The sequence below is a fragment of the Ictalurus furcatus genome, chromosome 25 (genome assembly GCF_023375685.1).
Source record: "Ictalurus furcatus strain D&B chromosome 25, Billie_1.0, whole genome shotgun sequence".
Taxonomy (NCBI): Eukaryota; Metazoa; Chordata; class Actinopteri; order Siluriformes; family Ictaluridae; genus Ictalurus; species Ictalurus furcatus.
The window spans coordinates 13,313,831-13,335,700 of record NC_071279.1 but is presented as its reverse complement, the minus strand read 5'-3'; the positions used below and the strand labels follow the sequence as shown (position 1 = coordinate 13,335,700).

General features: G+C 37.6%; 2 protein-coding genes across 2 annotated transcripts; both read left to right on the top strand.

The window, feature by feature from the left end:
- The first annotated feature begins 1,364 nt into the window (after positions 1-1,364).
- LOC128601598 (uncharacterized) lies at positions 1,365-9,998 on the top strand. Its single transcript, XM_053614903.1, has 6 exons — positions 1,365-1,455; positions 3,332-3,396; positions 4,349-4,500; positions 6,627-6,681; positions 7,472-7,523; positions 9,355-9,998. The coding sequence occupies exons 2-6, from the start codon at positions 3,337-3,339 to the stop codon at positions 9,996-9,998; spliced, it is 963 nt and encodes a 320-aa protein (XP_053470878.1). The 5' UTR covers positions 1,365-1,455; positions 3,332-3,336.
- Positions 9,999-12,972: 2,974 nt separating this feature from the next.
- On the top strand, positions 12,973-21,409 carry znf395b (zinc finger protein 395b). The gene is made up of 10 exons (XM_053614473.1): positions 12,973-14,192; positions 14,428-14,570; positions 14,690-14,844; positions 15,989-16,095; positions 16,347-16,555; positions 16,637-16,737; positions 17,170-17,401; positions 17,650-17,736; positions 18,706-18,824; positions 19,145-21,409. The coding sequence occupies exons 2-10, from the start codon at positions 14,499-14,501 to the stop codon at positions 19,254-19,256; spliced, it is 1,194 nt and encodes a 397-aa protein (XP_053470448.1). The 5' UTR covers positions 12,973-14,192; positions 14,428-14,498; the 3' UTR covers positions 19,257-21,409.
- Positions 21,410-21,870: the final 461 nt, after the last annotated feature.

The window sequence follows — 21,870 nt, the reverse complement described above, 5'->3', positions numbered from 1 at the left end:
ACAAAAAAAGCACTTAACACCACAGTTTTGCCCTCACTCTCAAATCTGAACACACACTAAAGACTTTATTAATAACTCATTTTAAATAGTGTGGACACACAATACTTTCCTTGCGGAAATTCATTTGCTTAATTTGTCCGCATGTTTAAAATTAGTAATTAATTTAGATTAAGGAATGTAGACAAGATTTCACTCTATCCATCCTTTCAAACAGATCTAATATGCTGCAGTCATAATTACCTCAACTCAGAATTCCTACTCTGGAACTCGGGGTGGTCTCCTCAACTCCGAGCTCCTCCATGTTCCACGAGTGATGTGGCTGCTCACAGCATAAACAGTAAACAAAGTAGCACTTCTTAGCTTCAAATGAGTTGTGCTGTATATGCAAGTATTTGCTTTAGATCAATCAACATACAGATATATTTGCATGTTAAATCTATAACACTGATTCTTTAACATTGATTTTTTTAGTCATTGATTTTGATGAGGAAAATGTACATCACATGGGTTTTATATTCATACTGCTATAGCTTCAGATACCTGTCCATGATCACATGGGTTTTATATTCATACTGCTATATCTACAGATACCTGTCCATGATCACATGGGTTATATATTCATACTGCTATATCTTCAGATACCTGTACATGGTCACATGGGTTATATATTCATACTGCTATATCTTCAGATACCTGTCCATGATCACATAGGTTTCATGTTTGGAAAATACTATTCTTATGAAATGCTTGTTTTACTTAAATAAGCTCATTCTTACTGACATGTTTGGTGACCTGTAATTTTTTTGTAAGGGGGTGTCTTCGCCACACCTCCAGAAAAGCCCATTTTACGTCACAGTACTGAAACCCCTGGAATTTAGTGAATGCCGCCGAAATGGTCTATTAAAGGTGGCGTGTAACAACATGGTATATGTGTCTGATCCACTAGAGGGTGTCATGATTGCATTTAAACTATGATCTCATAATGACTGGTTTAATGATATCCAGAAAGAACCTTGGCATGCACGAGAAACAAAGGAAATGAAATGAATTAATGTATTCATTATTATTTTGTATTGTTTATTTTCATGTTTACCATTTCAGTGTTAGTCATGAATAGATTAATATGATGAGTTGATGAGTTGAAGCAGGTATGTTAGGAGCAGGAAATATATGTGTAGTTCATGAAGAGTTGGGTTTTTCCCATAACTGTGAAACACTGTTTTAAGTCAAAGTGAAGAGAAACTGTAACACATTTTTCTAACACCTGTCTCGATCAATATCGAATCAAGTGATGGTATCTCTGAAGGGTTACACAACAAACAGGTAGGAGTGGCGAGGTATGACTGACTCTGCAGTCTGGGAACAGTAAGTATGCAGCAAAAACATTGACAGACGAGTCACGCAGGGTGGTGGCAGTGACAGGCGAAGCTAATCCTGATGTCACTGAGGCTACAGGTAAGACACAATTGTAGTATATTGTTTTAAACAGGGCAAAATGATCTGTGCAGTTCAGTGTTGTATGTTGCCATTCAGTAGTATGTACATCAAGCCTAACCAAGAAATGTTAAATGTGTAAGACATGCCCTGGGAGCTATCTTTTGGTAGGTTACAGTGGAAACAGCTTAATATAATTTGTGATAAATGGCCGTTTCTGTTAACTAACACACGTGTATCCTAATACACAACTATTGTATATGAATGCTTCTCAAATGTGAAAGTTGAGTGAGTAGCCCAAACAGAGGCACATTGAAATTGGCTTTCTTACTGCAATTATTACTGCTTGTTGTTTTCTGTGAACACACCTGATGTACGTCTTTCCCTTTGTGTTGACATAAATCAGAGGCGTGACATGGAATGTGAGAGGGTTACCTTCCTGTTAAAAAAAACTGGTTTAAATCCTATTTTACTGACCGTCCTCAGTTTATTTCTATGGGTGGTTACAGGTCTGACATTAACTCTGTACTCAATGGTGTTCCTCAGGGATCAGTTTTAGGCCCTTTACTTTTCAATATTTATTCATCTCCAATTGGGCATCTGCTGCGATCGCTCGGCCTCCATTATCACTTTTATGCTGACGATACCCAAATCTGCACTCATAGATGCTTATAGGTTCCTGTCATCAAATTCTCAAAGCTCTCAAAGTCTCTGTTTGTTCATGGCTCTGTTTTGGAAACTCAAAGTAATATGAGGAACCTTGGAATCATTTTTGCTACCAGTCTTACATTTGATTCTTTTGTTCAGAGAACTGTTAAAGCATCCTTTTTTCACCTCAGAGATATAGTGAGACTGTTCCCTGTGCTAAACTTCTCTGTAGCTGAAAAACTGATTAACTCATTCGTTGTCTCTCAGATAGTTTATTGTAACGCCTTTTTAACCGGAGTTTCTAAATCCACACTCAATAAGCTCTAATATGTACAAAACTCTGCCGCCAGGATCCTGACTGGGACCAGGAAATGGTCCTTGCACTGGCTCCCGTTCAGGTTCCGTGTCGATTTTAAAATTATGATCCTGACATACAAAGCATTACATGGCTTGGCGCCTCATTATTTATCTGCATTGTTAATCACTTACACCTCAAATCGCAGACTGCTCTCCTCACTAATCTCGCTAATTTGTTGACTGTTCCACAAACCAGCTTAAAAATCTACGGCTGACAGGGCTTTTTCTGTCTATGCTCCTTCCCTTTGGAACTCTCTTCCTCTTGAACTTAGGGAAGCTCAGACCTATGACATTTGTAAAGCCCAACTCAAGACATACTTTTTTAAACTAGCATTTGCTTGCTGATTACTTTTATTTATTTATTTATTTCTATGTACTGCTTATTTTGTGCACAGCGCTTTGAGAAGCTGCTTTTAAAGGCACTCTATAAAATAAACTGTATTATTATTATTATTTGTAATACTATGGATGCTAAAAAATAAAATCTCTTTATACATAATTTTTTATTAAAAAATCACTTTATACGAATGTTCCCTGAACTGATATTATTTAATACATTAGTTAACATGAACAAACCATGAAAAGAAAGTGGAAAGTCAAGTCGAGTCAAGTAGGGTTTTTCCTCATTCCTTTCATCACACACAGTTGTAACATTAGGGAAAATGAAACATGAGGCAACATGAAATATCCAACACAAGGATAAGTACCACTGTGACAGTACAATAACTACAGATGACAGACTCTACAATAGACTTCAAACTATACAATGGACAATATTGTCAACAAACTATAAAGTAATCATTCAACACAACATAAAAACAAAACTCTAAACTAATGTCCATCAAAACTATTTCCATAATGACCCATATGAACCATATTAACATTCTTGCAGTTACTATGCGGCAAAATTCAGAGCTGAGGCTGAAGCAAGATCCAGTCTTCACACCTGGAAACCAGGTGACATTTAGGAAAATGCTGTTTATTTCTTTATTTATTTTCTAATTTGTGTAGACTTAGTTTTACCTCTAAAAGTACATTTTCTTAACGTTCATGTTAACTAATGCAGTAAATCATGTTAGTTAAGGAAACCTTACTGTAAAACATTACCATACTGTAAGTGAGTCAGTAAGTATGAACTGCACCAGCACATGATGTGTATAGAAATTAACACTATTAAATTCAAGTGGTCGCAAATCCCAGTACAATTCACCATTCATAGAAATCACTGAGAAATATGCACAGTAGTAGCTTGGCAGTTAAGGCTCTGGGTTACTGATCAGAAGGTCGGGGGTTCAAGCCCCAGCACTGCCAAGCTGCCACTGTTTGGCCCTTGAGCAAGGCCCCTAACCCTCTCTGCTCCAGGGGTGCTGTGTCATGGCAGACCCTGTGCTCTGACCCCAGCTTCCTAACATGCTGGGGTATGTGAAGAAAATAATTTCACTGTACATATCTATATGTGACCAATAAAGTCTCATTATTACATGAAGATAAAGCCATACTTTTCAACCGAATTAGCATTACGGTTCACATATTGTTCACATATACAGTGTACTTATGGACATATTCTCTTCAGTGTTTGACTGCTTTTGTTTTTGTTATAGTTTTTTTCATACCTAGCCTGTTTCTAACATGAAATTGCTTAACAGAGCAATAAATATTCTGTATCCTGTTATATTATCCTATTATCCAGTATCCAGCAACTTTCTATCTGCATGGAGTTCTAGCTTACTTTATTCTTCTTTTCCATCCAAAGATCTTTACTAGATCCTCATATTACTGTAGATCCTATTTATGCGCTTTATATTGGTTCCCCTAGAACAGTTTTCATGTGTGCTATATAGTTTTTAACAGCGTGACCTTCAGCTCTGATTTCTTTGACTGACTGTAAAATGTATTTTGATTTTGTTAGTACGTAGTCATATCAGGAGCTGCATGGAGTGCTATGGCTGCAGACTTGGGTTGGATGTCAGGCCACACTTCCTCCTTAGACATAACCATTATCTCCATCTTCTTCCTTGTTGTCTACATCACACTCTACACGCTCTGCACCACCTGTTATAGGTAATGTTTCCCTCACTGCAGTTATACCAATTTATAGTAGCCTATAACACTGAGCAACTTGTGTGAAAGTTGGCTTATGACAAAAATTTGCAATTTTTTTATACCAAGGGTTTGTGAGACTGTGATGGAAATGTCAATTTTATTAATATGTTTTACAAGTAACCCCGAAAAAAAAGTAATAATAATAATAATAATAATTTAACGGAAGCTAATTAGAAAAAAAGCTTTGCCCAATAAATTTTAAATAATTTTGCTTGCATTTCCTCATTTGTAGGTCGCTTTGGATAAAAACGTCTGCTAAATGAATAAATGGAAATGTGAAAAGCGATAAGCTCTGAATTACTCATAATTCATTCTTTTGCTAATTCTTTAATTCAGTTAAATTCCGTTTTAAAAAATCATAAGAGGAGGAACATTTTTCCAAAGCAGTAAGTGTTTTAAAGCTATGGCGTGGATTATTTAAAATTTGGATTTACTTGCACTGACAGTAACAAGACCAAACCCCTCCCCACATCTGTGGAAGGTTTTCAGCAATTTCTATTGAAAGCATGAAGCCAGTTTTCCTACAAAGACATTTGAAAGCAAAACAATGGAAACCTGGCACCAAAACCAGTTGAATGTTTCAAGGTGAGTTTGTGAAGCTTAGTACAGAAACTGTAAAGAGTAAAAATGTTTTCAACAAGCAAAAATTTGAAATTTGAAATGTCAGATTATCATTGTACGTAAGGCAAATAATTTAGCTTGAAAGGGTTCAGCTGACATAAAAAGGTGGGACGCCCTTGTTTATAGTAATAATTTTGTAATAATGATTAGTGAGTAGAGCTCTCGAACCCTGAAAAAAACCCAGATCTGCTTCCAAAGTAAGGAAAAGAAGTGTAATACAGAAATGGCCTACACTTATGTATACTTTATGAGTTGTAGGTTATGTGCTTGCAACTTATGTGAAGGGTTGTTCAAACTTTTCTCAGAATGAGCCATATTAGACCTCATCAAAATACCAGAGGGCCAATCATATATCTATACAGTGCCCTCCACTAATATTGGCAATATGAGCAAAGAAGGCTGTGAAAAATTGTCGTTATTGTTTAACCTTTTGATCTTTTGTTGAGAATAATCCAAAAAATAGGCTGCTTTCATGGATATCAAACAATTGCAAACACAACAAAGGTTTGTTTATATATATATATATATATATATATATATATATATATATATATATATATATATATATATATATATATATATAAAGCCAACAATTTCCATGGGGTGTACTTATTTATTTCACATGACTATATATATATAGTTCCCTGGTGGTAAATCCAATGTCTGTGATTAAAATTATATCACAGAAGTATACAATGTTTTAAAATTAAATAAAAATAGTAAATCTTTTATTTACTTTATTTTCCATGAATGGTTATATTTTATATTTATAGTTATTAATATTACTATTTTCAGTTTTATGTAATGTTTTTTTCATCTGTCCCAAGTTGTATTTTCCTTCCTGTTAGGCTTTTTCCCCCAGTCCTGTTAAGAAATGAATCAAACGTACTGTATACTGGCATCAATTTGCAATTTTTTGAGTGACTTGCTAAGCTGTCCTAAGTCATAACACGACTCTTCATTTTTTTTAACATGACAGCATATTTAAGTAATGCACATTCCACCCTGTTAGGCAAAATTACACAGGAAATTGAATTCATTTGATAATTTTTCAATTATCAAATGAATTACAATTTCAATTGTAATAAGATGTAGCCATTCAAAGTGAACCATTTTACCACAATCTACTGCAATGGCTAATTCTTGGGTGCACTATAGATAATCGTGCCTCCATCCTGCGCTTCCTATAAGGGTGAAAATATTCTCATAATATTCTTCCTACATCACTATTTTATTTTGAAGTATAGAATATATGTATGTATTTAAAGTACATGGTATAAGTTCAGGTTAAATGCTCGCACCGTAAAAGCTTGTAATATGATGTTTAAGTTAATTAGCGAACAGTTAAACAGCAGTTTTATTTGTCAAGAATGTAAGCGTTTTAGTTCCAGACACTCTTTAAACATTGCATTTTGTTAGTACAATTGCTGAAACTGTCTGTTTTAATTACACATCCATTCTAGTGGGACTCCAGAGTGTCCAGAGGAGAAAGAATTACCCTCATCTCTCTCACTGAGTGTAAGTGAACAATTAAATACTGTAGATCCTGTGTTTATATAATGGATAACATATCTTCATGATATGGCCTTCATAGAAAATGCTACCCCTATGGGATATCTATAATAAAGCTAACATTAAAGACTCCATTAAAAGTAGGCAAGTAAGGCCTTTTTTTGATACGCAACTATTTATGGACAAAAGTATGTGGACACCTGACCATGACGCCCATATATGGTTCTTCCTCAAACTGCTGCTTCACTGGAACTAAGAGGCCCAAACCTGTTCCAGCATGATGATGCACCTGTGCACAAAGCGAGCTCCATGAAGACATGATGTGTTAAGATTGAAGTGGAAGAACTTGAGTGTCCTGCACAGAGTCCTGACCTCACTAATGTCCTCACTGTCCTCAGTAATGCTCTTGTAGCTGAATGAACACAAATCCCCACAGCCACGCTCCAAAATCTAGTGGAAAGCCTTCCCAGTAGAGTGGAGCTTATTATAACAGTAAAGGTGGAATAATTCTAAAATTAGATGTTCAATAAAGCCATATGGGTGTTATGGTCAGGTGTCCAGTGTACTTTATTTGTAATAACAGGAAGTAACCAGAATGCATATAATGTAGTAAATTGCTAAGCATCACAATTATGTACAGGAAATGTCTGAGTCACTGCTTCATAAATTACCTCAAGCAGTGTGTGGCATATTGCATAATGCAGGAAATTCAAATTGTCCATATTACACTGTCCATATTACAACTGATTAGAAGATAAGGCCAAAGTCATAAACATGTCTGTTCATCTTTGTGCAGGTGAATCTAGAAGATCAGTGGAGCACACATAGAACTATGAACAATGTGGATGGTTTGTTTTTCTGGTTTTTATCTATTTTTATATGTGATATGCTCTACATTAAAGATGCACTGTTCAATGTTGTTCTTACTAATAATGTGGAAATATCTGGTGAAAATTAAATTAAATGAAATTAAATATAATGAAATATAATTTGAGCAAAGCCAATGAAAAGACAAAGAAAGTGGAGTTTCCATTTAGTCTCTTTGGTTGTGTTTACATCCTTCCTGTCAGTCACGTTTAACACGTGCATCTATCTTGACTTCTCAGAAATGCAAACATGGGAGAGTTCTGTGCTAAAACTGCTCCAGTCATACAGGAGATCCAATGTCATATGGAACTTGCCTGCTTTATCCACATATTCATTCATTCATCATTCATTCAGCTTCAGTACCTGCTTTATGTTGGTCAGGATCATGGATGGGGCACTCCATTGCAGGGCATCACATACAATCACCCCCACACTCATTCACACCTAGAAACAATTTAGGATGGCCAATTCACCTACTGGCATGTTTTTGGGAGGTGGGAGGAAACTTGTGAACCCAGAAGAAACCCAAAGGTTGATCAACAGAATTAGAAACATTAGAAGTTTACATTAAATGTTAATTAAACAGTTTAAAGGCATTTTAATACCATTCTTATATTCTTATGTACGTTTTTTTTGATGATAGATAAAATTGTCATATCTTCCCAAGTAGAATGAAATCAAACAAATCAAGCTATCAAACTAATATGCATTATTCTTGGAGGTGGGTTATCATGTTCATGTGCGTAGATAAAAGATGAAAGAGTGAAGCATTAAATCAGTCATTAGAACCTAAATTCTACTCCATAAACTGATAGAGATGCAAATGGTCGTGTTTTTATGGTGGAGTAAAATATTTTTTTCTCCCCCCAAATTTCTGTCCATTAATCAATGAACTTTGTAAAGCAATAATAACCAACTTAATTTAATGGAAAGTATTGATGAATTGAAACAAGGGCAGGTGATGTGATTAGAGTTTTGTTGAATTAGTTAGAAAATGACATAAAAGCAAAGTATTAACAATGCATGAATGTCACAGCCATGGTTACTATGTTGTTTAATATGATGACATTGCAGGATATTTTCTTATCAATATTCTTCTTGTAGTTCTAAGCTCTATGGCACACAGCAATATACTACAGGTTTCTGCTGGGCCAATATACTGGGTTTCTGCTAGGAACATTTCCTATTATCTTTTCTAGCTTTCAGAAATCACCTCAATCTCTGATATATGTTTTTTAAATACAGATTCTCAGGCCATACTTGCATATGTAAAAAAAAAAAAAACAAAAAAAAAAACATCATAACAAAATAATATGCAAACTGATATATTAGCAGTGTTTATGGCAAATTACTTACATTATTTGCCAGTTTACTATCACTTACAAGTGGCATTTTTTATTTTGTCTATGCAAATTAGTACAACCAAAAAACATGTATTAAATTTGTGGAAACAAATTTTTCAGTTGAGTAAAAATATTATACAATTCATATTCAAATGTTATACAAAACAAAGCCTTTTGTTTCCCCCATCTCAAATTTTTTGAAACATGTTGCGGCCATCAAATTCAAAATTTGTTTACATTTATTTACATTTTACACAGCATCCCAACTTTTTTGGAATTGGGGTTATATATCCACATATTTGCATAGCTGATGCCAACAGATTTAAATAGAGCCTATTAAGGTTTTTGATTCATGCATTCCTTGTAAATGGAACCGTTTACATTCATGTTATATTATTAACTGTTTATTTGATGCAACTTGATGCTCATTAATGGAGATCTTACTAAACAAGGCCCTCTTCCTTTACAGCTAAATCGGACAGTTATTTTAGCCAGCAAATGACACCTAGGATTCCAGATACGCCTACATTCTCTGTCAAATCCACAGGTTCATTGTCTGCAAGACTTCCTTCTCTTCCACCAATTCCACCAGTTTTCTATTTGACCACACTCCAGGTGGAACCGCCAATGGTGTCTTCTTCAGGACAGCAACCTAGAACAGTCAAAACTGTGTGGGACGGCGCCACACCTCCACCTGAAGATCAGCCAAATATGAACAGTGGGTCTACTGAGACAGTCAGTGAGGGGTATCCCTATGCCTTTATAGATAATGTAAGAGTCAGTGGACCTTCATCACCCTCCGCCTTTGATGAAGCTTATGAGGACCAATGGGAGCGCGAGAGCCCCTACTACAGTGTGAAGGAATGGACAGAGCATGCTACTACTTATGACCTAACCTCTGTGACAGACAGCCAAAAGCCAGAGGAGTTGAAATTTAATTTCCCGCCTCTCCCAGGTGTCCCGGATGACCAGGCGTTAATAAGCACAGACAGAACTGCCATCTATGCAGTAGTGAACAGGAAGAACAAAAGCATCAAAGAAGCCCCTGTTGTACAAGACATGATGGTGTTGGATGAGGACGAGGCACCGCCCATTCCAGAAAAAAATATTTGACTAGCAAATAGAAATTAGAGGTAATATATGTTAATGTATGTATATTTGCAATAAATAAATACTTTTCACTTCTCAGAAATAATTTGACATTACATTACATTACTGTGTCAAAATGTTTTACTGCTTATGCAGTTTTGAATGAGTGTATTAGAAAACACAAAACAGATTTATTCTTTTATCTTCTTACTCTTTGCCTATGTAGAGACAACAGTGGGATGAATAAAAGTAATGCACATTAAACAACTACATTTCTAAGCCCTAGATTTATCCAAGAAGGAAAACACCTTTAGCAGTAATAACTGCAACCAAACGCTCCTGATAACTAGAGATCAGTCTGTCACTTACTTCTAGGACTAGGACTTACTCCTGTGTTTTGGATCATTGTCTTGCTGCATAATCCAGTTGTGCTTGAGTGTCAATTTACGGCTTGAAGACCGGACATTCTCCTTTAGGATTTTCTGGTAGAGAGCAGAATTCATGTTTCCCTCAATTACAGCAAGTTGCCCAGACCCTGAAGCAGCGACACATCCCCACACCATCACACTTCCACCACCATGCTTGACCATAGGTATAATGTTCTTTTTGTGGAATTCTGTGTTTGGTTTACGCCAGATGTAACGGGACCCCTGTCTTCCAAACAGTTCCACTTTCGTCTCATCAGTCCACAGAACATTCTCCCAAAAGGTTTGAGGATCATCAAGGCGTGTTTTGGCAAAATTCCATTTGGAGATAATGTCTCTCACTCTGGTTCTTTGGAGTCCCAGAGCTTTTGAAATAGCTTTGTAACCCTTCCCAGACTGATGTATTTCAATCACCTTCTTCCTCATCATTTCTGGGATTTCTTTCAACTTTGGCATCGTGTGTTACTGGGTAAAACCTTTTAACCAACTTCATGCTGTTGAAAAAGTTCTATTAAAGTGTTGATTTGATTGAACAGGGTTTGCAGTAATCAGACCTGGTTGTGTCTAGTCCAGCTGAACCCTATTATGAATGCAATTTCATAGATTTGCGGAATTAATAACTATGGGGGGCAAATACATTTTCACACAGGCCCAGTTAATATTGGTTAACTTTTTTTTTGCTTCAATATATAACATTATCATTTAAAAACTGTATTTTGTGTTTACTCAGGTCGCAGGTCGCCATTGTTTTATCTTAGATTTTGTTTTAATTTCTGAAACAATTTAGTATGAGATATACACAAAAACAGAAGGAATCAGGATGTGGGTAATACTTTTTCACAGCACTGTAGCAACTAGCTAGAATAAAGAAATAAAGAAATAAAGGAGTACTATGCTCCTAAAGAGGTGGTAAACATATATATTATACTGAATGCCTTTTAATGATAGCGTGTATTATGTATGCCCTACCCCTTTCTCCAAATGGCCCATTTTTCATGTTGTGGCCCTCTGAGCATGACAGCAAGGTCTTTGAATGTGTAGTGTGTCCCATGCTTCGTTTTAGGGCTCATGAGTACCTTCTATAAACCTTTATGTGCCCTTTGGTGAAATCTTCACCAATCCTGACTGTTCTCTAACCCAAAACCTCTTGCAATTATTAATGAGGACCAATCACAGTGGATACAGTGAAAAGAGCATCATGCAGCTAAATAAATGAAGAGATAGATAATCAATTTTGTCTTAAATGTTTTGTTCATTTAGCATCGATGGATTCACCAATGACCCAATGAATCCGTAGACACCATCGATCATAATTTTCTGTCAAAGTATTCAGAAGTTATGAACAAAAACTGTCATTTTTCAATCTCATGACCTGTAGGTGGCACTGTTCTCGAATTCGGCATGGACCCTCAGATCATGCTGCTGATGAAGCTTATCAAGTTTCATTACGATTGATCACAGTACAGCCGAGATACATCCTCTTATCCAATTTTGGGTCAACATTGTTAAATTTTAAAAAAGTTTAATCATGAATCAAACTCAATCATAACAGACAACAGAAAACGAAACAAAGTGCAGCATTCTATTAATTAGGCATTTAATGGAATTTCACTGTTTGAACACCAGAGGGCATAATCTGCACGACCCATAGAGTTAAAGTATACTGTGCAGAGAACATGCGAGTCACATGATTGCGTTCTTTCATGGAGAGCCTGCAGCATCACTACGAATCATCTGCACTTATAAAGTTATGGAACTCAAAGAGCAATACCCATTATAGGTAATATGGTTGCATAACCATGTTATAAAAAGAGCTCTTCAGTAGCTTTCAAATGACATGAACCCTGGGCTGCTGTGATCTACAGTTCCTGAGAAAGAGGTCGCAGAGTTGGGCATTTTAGCCAACTTTGGAGCTCTATTTTCAATTAAAATGATGCCTCAGGAAGTGATACGAAGCTGACTATTTTTCAATTGATCATTTTCTTCAGGTCAGATATTTAAATTTTTTGGAAGAATTCATAAATGTATTTTTTTTAAAGATATGGTGAATTTGTCCATTTTGAATTTGTCAGATTTTTTTTCTTGTGGACTCAACTGGGGGGCCGGGGGCACATACACCAAATTGCAATTATTTACATGCATATAATTTCATATTCTCTCTCTCTCTCTCTCTCTCTCTCTCTCTCTCTATATATATATATATATATATATATATATATACACACACACACATATAGTATTAACTGTTAATTTTGTATCTGTTTTTATATCTCTTCCAATAAACATTATGTATAGAAAATATGAAAAATATTTCAATGGTCTAGTTGTTATCTTAATCATTTGGAACCCCTCAGGGCACTCACCCAATCCCACATATGGATAATCCAGCCTTGATATTAACCCTTAGTTGGCTTACCAGTTGGGTTGTTCTTTCGACCCAACAGTATTTAGAGTGTGCCGACCTGATGTCCAGTCATACGCCACTAATTAGTATACTAATTCTTATTTTAAACATATGTGAATATGTCTAAGTGCAGTATTTGTGGATCGGATATCGTTAAGAAAGTTTTTTTCAAATGTCACAGGTGATCAGTGTGTTAGAATTAACATTAATGGTTGTTTAATCTGCTTCTGAAGGACTGCAGAAAAAAAAGATGAAGTCTCCGACATGTATTCGGAAATAACTTCAACAAGGGCCTGTGTGAGACCTGTGTGAGACTAGGCCTATGTGTAGACTCTCTGGGTTGCCCATTAAACACAAAAAAGTCAAGTCGTAGCTAAAAAAATGACACGTGGCAAAATAATACAAGGCGTGTATAGCATACCCAGCTGTCATAGCGGCACTGCTGACCACACACACACACACACACACACACAGCCTTGTGTAGAGGAGGCGCGCGCTCCCAGAGAGCCAATGTGGCTCCTCTACCGGGGAAAACACATTCCAGGTAAAAACTCGCTTTAAATTAATATTTTTTTTTATTAGTTTTTATTTTTAATTTAATTTTGTAATGATTTTGCACCGGCTTGTGCACGTGCTGTGTTATGCATGTATGCAGACAGGTCAGATCTTTAATCCAACCGTGATTCTCGGCTAGAACACTTCTCTTTGGTCAGGGATTAGTGATTAGATTAGATTACTCACACTCGTACCTTGGTGTTAATTGTGCGCTTCATGCAGAACGGGTTTGTTAATTATGTTCATTTACTGCACTCTTTAATTGGATTGCACGCTTTTTGCCGATCAGCACAGAGCCCCAGTCTGAAACTCGTGTCTGTACACGTCAAGTGTTGGTAAGCGAGGGCGTGTACGCGTGCGGAAAGCCGCTCAGCCAATCAGCGCGCCGGACACGCCCATTATAGGCGGGTTGTTTACAGGTCGGTGTTAAACGCCCAGTAGAAAGCGGCTCGGGGAAAAGTGCGGAGGCTGATCCGCGGACTCTGTGCACGGAGTCGGTCTGCGCGGACACCCTGAAACCGCCAGGTTACGTCACATGTCGGACAACGCATACATCCAAAGAGAATAAAGACGATTTGTTTTCAGTTTTTTTTTTTTAATTTACGCGTATACACAGATGGAGGTGTGAGTCTGATCCGGTGTCTGATCCGGTGTCTGATCGGTTCTTCTCCCGAGCTCGTGCCTGAGTCCATCAGAGGCTCACTGAGGGGGTGTGTTGCCCTAAAAAAAAAAATAAAAAAAAAAAACAGTCTCGTGCAGTTTGCGAAGACCTAGTTGTCTCTTTTTATAACACAAAAACCCCACGGATTTAATCCACGTGAATTATATTTGCAGGTTTGGGCGAATCCTTCCTATTTGATAAAATCTGACTTGTATACTTATTAGTATGAGCTGCAGAATTGATCCTGAGTCATCCAGCTGGCATTACATGAGTGTAGTGTGTACTGTGTAGTGTGCACTGTTTAGTCATGTAGGCTGTACCAGTGCTTGTAATGAGCCTATTGTATTATCAGCCATTTTGTGTCTCTCAGCACGTGTTTCATGTATAATAATACTTCTCTGGTTTCAGATTTTTGGAGCGCCTGAGACTACTGTTTGGTCCGGCCCGTTAGGAGAGAGCGAGAGAGGGTAGGGCACAACATGGCAGCTGTGAAGTCCCAGGCAGGACTCAGGGCCATGCATTCGGCAACAGGGCGAAAAAAGGGAGGCCTGGTACATATCAGCATTCCAACTTAACACTATCATCATTTTCCATTTTGATGCCATGAGTCATTTGCTGTGTCCTAATTTGGGACCCCAGAGCAAAAATGATCTCTTTCAACTCTCTGCAGGTCAGACATTGTGTTCAAGAGAACGCAGACGTACGGAAAGACCGGCAGAACTCCATCTTGCAGTCCTCTCCGGATCTTGGGGAAGTGTGGTCTGCCAATTCAGAGCGATCAAACACCCTGTTTTTCTTACACTCTTCCAGTGACCTGCCGTACCGGTAACTTTCAGAATCCGAGCTGGTTTATATCTTACTCCATTTTATTTGGCACACATGTGAATGTTCTGTGTGTTAACACTAAACCCAATAAATCATCCAAGACACACTGATTGTGAATGCTCCATTCAATGTTATCTATTGCCTTGCTTGTGCACTGATGCCATTGTACGTAGTTGAGGTCCCGTGTTCGACAGCTCTTGTATAGTGCCTGAATTCTTCCTTGGAGATCAAGAAAGTACTTTTGTTCAAGATATCATATTAAGGGAATGTAATTTTGCACTTGCTCCTGTTTCATGGAAACTTTATAACCCTGTTGTACCCATCATTTAAGGAAAGAAACACCATTATAGGAAAAGAATCAATAATAGGGTGCTGTGATGCCACGCCAAAGTGTTTTATTCCTTTTTTACCACAGCAATTTATCAACTTTTACAATTTGTAATTGATTAAAGAATGACATGTTGCACTATTAACTACTTATAGCTCAATTTAATGTTGTGGAATATTCAGAAGACAAGTTAGTTTCTATTATCACTTACATTTTAGCAGCTATAAACAGTACTGCCCGTACCACTTTATCTTGTCCTTTTCTCTCTAGAAGTTAATAATAAAATTTAAAAAACAGGCAGTGGAACGTCCTCTATCCTGATCAATTTCCTGTGGCAGAAAATGAAACTGCTACAAAGCACCAGAAACACCCAAGATTCCTTCCATAAATGTTAAAAAACAAAACAAAAAAGAAGTCTCTTTTCAGAAATCTTCATCATATCAATTATTACATGTCTTTATGAAATACCATTTTTTAAATCTGTTTACTATTAGTCTTAGAATATGTGGAGCTTCCACCATGAATGAGACGCTAGTATAGAAATGACACCTTGTTACAACAAGCGCGTTTATATAACCCTGTGATGTGAACCATGGCCAACACTACTGACAGAGCTGTGTTGTTCTGCAACGGTAAGCAACACCTTCTGACCAATCACAATTGATCATTTAACAGCGTTGTGTTATAAGATAAACCATTTTTTATTATGTAAGTTGGGATACTCATCAGGAATACTCTTGAAATTCAGATCTATTTGTAGATTCATTTATTTATATCTTTTTATTGCTCTCTGTTGTCACTTCTCCTATGTTACAGGAGTCCTGAATCAGTAGAAATGGATGAGATGATGGCTGCGATGGTCCTCACTAGTCTGGCCAGTAGGCCAGTGATCCAGAGCCCCACACAGAGAGATCCCCTATCACGTAAGTCATCAAAAAAAAAAAAGGGCAAGCTGGCAGAACAGCAGACATATGAATGATTTTATTCAATGGGTTTGTATGATGATTTGTTGGGACGTATATAAATGTATATAAAGATTGAGCCAAGAGAAATCCAGCACTGCAGGCCTAACCCTACTCATTAATACTCTCTATATGCCCAATTTCTTGCTGACTTGTGCCTGTAGCCAAAAAAAATATCTCAATGTCTCAGTCTCTCCATATGTACTGTCCAGATGGCCCACTGGATATGGAGTGTGGTGGAGGGGAACTGTCGGACAGTGGCAGCAGCGGCTACTGGAGCTGGGAGCATGGCAGTGTGAGTCCTGCTCCATCGCCATCCATTACAGAGACAGACAGCAGCATGGGACAACTGGCAGACGAGGGTCTGCACATGGAGCTGGAGCTGGGAGCACGTAACGAGCCAGAGACCAGGCGGTGCAAGGTGAGAGTGATGACGTTTTGCAGCAAATTGTGCGAAAATGCTTAGCAGGTTGACTCAGCTCTTTTTCTCCGTCTGGGACAGATTTCGAGCAGGGGAGCGTATAAGTGCTTGTGGCCTGGCTGCGGCAAAGTGCTGACGTCACGAGTTGCGATGAAACGTCACATTCGCATTCTCCATCTGGGGTGAGCTTTTCTGTGCAGGAAGAAGTGTACAGAGTACTTCATATATTTAGTATATACCAGAGGATGTTAACTGGTGGACCGCAGTCCGGACATAGACCTGGAAAAGTATTTAGAATTTTTTAAATACTTTAACAGAGCTGATAAATATATGAAAAAACTAACTGTAATTCAGAGACTATGGTTTTCTAAACATGAACCTGCTCCATAGCTGTAGCAGATCCTTGTCTTATTTATAAGCAGGAGCCAGTCTTTAATGTAGTCATGATTCATTCGTGTTACTTGCTTATCCAGACATTTTGAAGGAAGGAATTTATGTAACTGGACCTACAGATTTTTAATTTATAGCTGTACCTTTGGTGTATACTGTAATCTGTAAGGTCTTAAATATAAAGTACACAGTAATCAGGATTTGTGCTTTTTTCTCATACACAGTGGACCAGAGCAATCTCATAGAGAAGAAGATTTTTATTATACCGAGGTTTCCTCAGTGGAAGAGGGACCGATGTCTCCATCTCCTTCTGTGTCATTCACCAGTGGGCCCTGGTCCTCATGCAGCTCCACTCTCAGCCAGCCCACTTCCAGAGAGGCCCCGTCCTCTTCCAGCACTCTCAGCCAGTCTGCCCCCAGCAGTGTGTGGCAGATTCACACTGAGCATCTCTACCAGGTGATACACGTGCTGTACCTCTTATGTTTGAACTCACTTTGTTGAACATACAATATTGCAATATGGCAGCTTTTAACAGTGCATTTACATGAGTGCAGACCAAATAGAAGTGTTTTGTTTTTTTTAAACAAAGCATGGCTCTATTACTCTACACATAGGTTAAAACTCTGTTGTAGGATCCTAAACAGAATTGTTAAAGGATCCCTAACAGGGACAAAAATTCTAATTTTTATACTTCATTTCTCTAGGCTTGTGCCCCCGATGAGGTGACCATATCCCCAGACTCTCCTTCCTCCTGTGACTGGACTTCAGCTGGACTCCAGCTCAGACCTCAGGTAGACACAGACGTACTTAGACATCTAGGAGTTTTGCTAGGCCAGGGTAGTGATATTTTAGATCATGGATAAACTATGCAAAACCTAAATTTGCTGGTGCATGCTTCTTAGGCCTTAGAGCTCATGAAATGTCACTGGGGGATCACATGCTGGGAGCAGAAGCACCAATACGCCAATCAAAACATAGTGGACTTTTCTCCTCGTTTCTCAATTTAAAAAAATTAACACACCTTGTAGAATAATATCTAAAAAAAAAAATGATACATTGTGGATACTGACATCAGCATGTTCTCATAACTGACACTGAGGATCATGAAGTGATGGATCTCAGCAATATCCTATATAGTTAAGGGGAGAGTCAGGGCAGCTGTTGCCTCACTGTTTACACACGTCATTAACATTGCTTGTTGATATATGCAAAAAAAAATTGGCAGTCAGGAAGCATTTGTGACTCACAGCTCCAGGGTCTGGGGATCAATTGTACGCTTTGGTTGGTACTGGAGTGGAAGTTCTCATGGGTTTCCTCCAGGTACTTCAGTTTCCTCCTACAAATTTAGGTAGATGGCTAATTTGCCACCTGAATGCGTGTGCGAGGTGCACTGTCATGGCCTGGCATATCATCTAGGGTGTATTCTTACCTTGTGCCCAGCATTCCAGAGACTAGCTCCAAATCCACCCCAACTCTTACCTGGATAAAGCTAAATGAAGATAAATGTAGATGAATGAATTATCTGCTAGTTTCTGTTACACTTCATGACATTTATTTCATTTCAGCATTTGTATGTGGCCATCAATCAGCGAAATATAACCAGTTCAGATATGCAACAAAAAGTCATAGTGTCGATAAGCTACTGTCCGCTTATTCTGGGAAGTGATGAAGGAAATGGAAATGAAAAATCAACCAGCCCCAGTGGAAGTGCTTATTGCTGCAGGGTTTGTCAAAACTTTCCACCGTCTCTTTATTCACAGATCAGCATGTCACGAAGCCGTTCCGTCAGCGTGGGTGAGCAGTGGCTACAGCTGAACAGCGTTCCCACCAGATCACATACCATGAGTGTATCACCATCCAGAGGCTACTGCTCCATCCGGTTTGTGCTCTCCATTCTGAAATGTTGTTTGTATGTGCATAACTATTCATTGTGTTAACTAATACAAAAAAAACACTAATGTTTAGTCATTGTTTTTCAGTCTTCTATCCATCCAGCCATCCATCTATCTTATAGTTAATATGAATAACAATTAAAACCCCAATAAAGAATCAGTGCAAGCAGCACACCAGTGTTTGCTAATGCAAAACAGTCATATACGTGTTTCAGACTCGCCAGCCATGATGTCATTTCAGCAATTTCTGACTGTGGTTATAATCTTTTAATGGTTTAATCCATTCTCCCTATGCGTGTCTGTTCAGGAAAGGTCGAGGCGAGGCCAAAAAGTGCCGCAAGGTGTATGGTGTGGAGCGCAGGGATCAGTGGTGCACCGCGTGTTGCTGGAAGAAAGCCTGTCAGCGCTTCCCTGATTGAAAAAAAAATACAACGTTTTGAGGCAAGCAAGAATCTCCGTCTTTCCTTTCTTACATTGGACTACTCCTGGCACTGTAGAGGATGGTGGGAATCCCTCTTTTTACCTTTTGTATCTGTTTTCCAAAAGGAGTTGAAGTGTATTTTTTATGATCTTTTTCTGTGACGCGAGTTCTGGTGATAGCTGTGTGACGTGGTGTAGTCCTGATCCCTCTGTCTTTCTTGTCAACCTATAAAGCAAGAATTTTTTTTTCCATTCCCCTGCAGTTGTGCACTTCAATCGCTCTTGAGATTTTTCTCTTTTGGTATATAGTCAGTTTTGGTATATTTGTATTATGTTTTTTTTTTCTCTTGCTGTTTTTATAGCCTGAAATGTGTTTAAAAATGTTGTTCATTGTGTTTCTATCTATTAGGTTTTTCTTCAACAGTTTTTTGTGGTTGACTTATGTCCAAGTAACAGCGTTTCCGAATCAAGTAATAATAATAATAATTATTATAATGCATTTTATTTATTTAAGGCGCCTTTCAAATCACTCAAGATCACCACACATCAAGAACAAGAAGTAGCCATAATAACAATGTCAGAGTAGTAAATAAGAATAAATAACAATGTCAATAAAACCATAAAAGAGGAGCGCGACAATTACAAACATGACAACCGTAAGAGTAATAAAAACAAAAAGTGCTGGATTTGAGTGCAGACAGTAATCATGAAGGCTAAGCTATTCTGAATAAGTGAGTTTGTTTGATTTTAAATTGGGATAACGAGTCTGAATTACAGATGTTAACTGACCCTGTGTCCCATGGTGGTTAGATGAGCAGAGGGTGGTATGGAGGAGACCCAATGAAGAGGATCGGACAGTTCGAGAAGGGCTGTAGGGCTGTAAGAGATCTGCAACGTAAGGTAGAGCAAGGTGATGAAGAGATTTGTAAGTGAGGAGGAGAATTTCGAATTCAATTTCGGAGTTTGTAGGGAGCCAGTGGTGCTGTTGAAGGGTTGGGGTAATGTTGTATAGAAGGTTATGATACGAGAAGCAGAACTCTGAATCCGCTGGAGTTTATTGAGAAGCTTGTGTGGCAAACCAGATAAAAGAGAATTACAGTAGTCAATGCGAGAGGTGACGAGCGAATGAACAAGAATAGCAGTACTACGAGCGGTGAGAAATGGACGGAGGCGAGCAATAGTACGAAGATGAAAATAGCAAGACCTGGTTATGCTGTTGATGTGTGCTTCAAAAGAAAGAGTGCTGTCGAATATGACCCCCAAGTTCCTAACCTGGCGGGAAGGAAAAATGGAAGAACCATCAGTGGATAATGAGAAACTGCAGGACCTAGAAAGAATAGAATTAGTGCCTATAAGTAGTACTTCAGTCTTACTGTCATTGAGTTTAAGAAAGTCGGAGGAAAACCAAACTTTTAGTTCGTGAAAGCAGTTAGTAAGACAGGCAGGTGGGAGAATGGAATCAGGATTTGGAGATGCATAAAACATCAGCGTAACAGTGACATTTCATACCAAATTTAGAGAAGATATTACCAAGTGAAAGGAAATAAAAAAGTGGCGAGCAGCTATAACTTATGATTGATTACCAAAGTGCTATTGCAAGTCCCAAGTTTTTGTTTGTTTACTTTGGTTTTTAATCTGATGAAGTCAAAACCTTGGACAGATTTCAAGAATTTGTTGTTATACCCACATACTATGGATCAAGAACAGGAAATTGTTTAATTGTTCAAAATGATTCAAATACAACTTACAATATACACACACACCTTATACAATATGCACAATGGAGACGCTGATAGTTGCATGACAAACCACAAGAGAAATAGTAAACTATTTTATTGATATTTTATCTGCATTCTATGTACAATTCAGACAGCTGGAAAAGAAAAGATCACTTTTGAATACCTGAAAGATGTGTTCGAATCCTTTCACAAAGTCACAATGTAATGTGTTTTGCAGTATACATTTTCCACAAAGCTAAAAATGACATAAACAAAGAATACTGTAATGGACACATGAGATCTGTATGCCAGTTCCTTGTTTGTTTTTTTTGTTTGTTTTTTCCTATTAACAGACCACTTTCCCGAAAAATTATCAAATAATATATATTTTATTATTTAAAAAAAAAAAAAAAGATAGAAAAGGAATACTTGAATGAGAATTTTATATATAAGGGTATCTCAAAAATCTCCATACATACATGTAGGGGAAATTAACACTACAGCAAAATTATCTCCAAATGTCTTAGTTTATATTATGTATATATTTTTTCAGATAGGCTTTAAGAACGCCTTTGACAAAAGAAGAACGTATGGAAATCATTCTCACAGCTGGATCGGGAAGCTGTCGCAAGGTTGCGATGGACTTTAACAGGAAACATGGCGAGCACATCACACACGACGAAGGCAAACATAGTCATCTGTCAGGCAAACATGTATGAAGAATTTTGGTACACCATATATATATATATATATATATATATATATATATATATATATATATATATATATATATATATATATATATATATATAACAGCATAGAAGTGTAGAGAAGGCAATTCATCTCTTTATTGTTCCCATGAGCTTTATTTTCTAATGTACTGGGACCAGTACAT

Excerpts from the sequence above, each read along its gene's own strand:
- LOC128601598 (XM_053614903.1), top strand. The coding sequence starts at position 3,337 with ATGCGGCAAAATTCAGAGCTGAGGCTGAAGCAAGATCCAGTCTTCACA. Across the intron at positions 6,682-7,471 it reads CCTCATCTCTCTCACTGAGT|GTGAATCTAGAAGATCAGTG; the intron begins GTAAGTGAACAA and ends ATCTTTGTGCAG. Across the intron at positions 7,524-9,354 it reads AACTATGAACAATGTGGATG|CTAAATCGGACAGTTATTTT; the intron begins GTTTGTTTTTCT and ends CTTCCTTTACAG.
- znf395b (XM_053614473.1), top strand. The coding sequence starts at position 14,499 with ATGGCAGCTGTGAAGTCCCAGGCAGGACTCAGGGCCATGCATTCGGCA. Across the intron at positions 14,571-14,689 it reads GGCGAAAAAAGGGAGGCCTG|GTCAGACATTGTGTTCAAGA; the intron begins GTACATATCAGC and ends AACTCTCTGCAG. Across the intron at positions 18,825-19,144 it reads AGAGGCTACTGCTCCATCCG|GAAAGGTCGAGGCGAGGCCA; the intron begins GTTTGTGCTCTC and ends GTGTCTGTTCAG.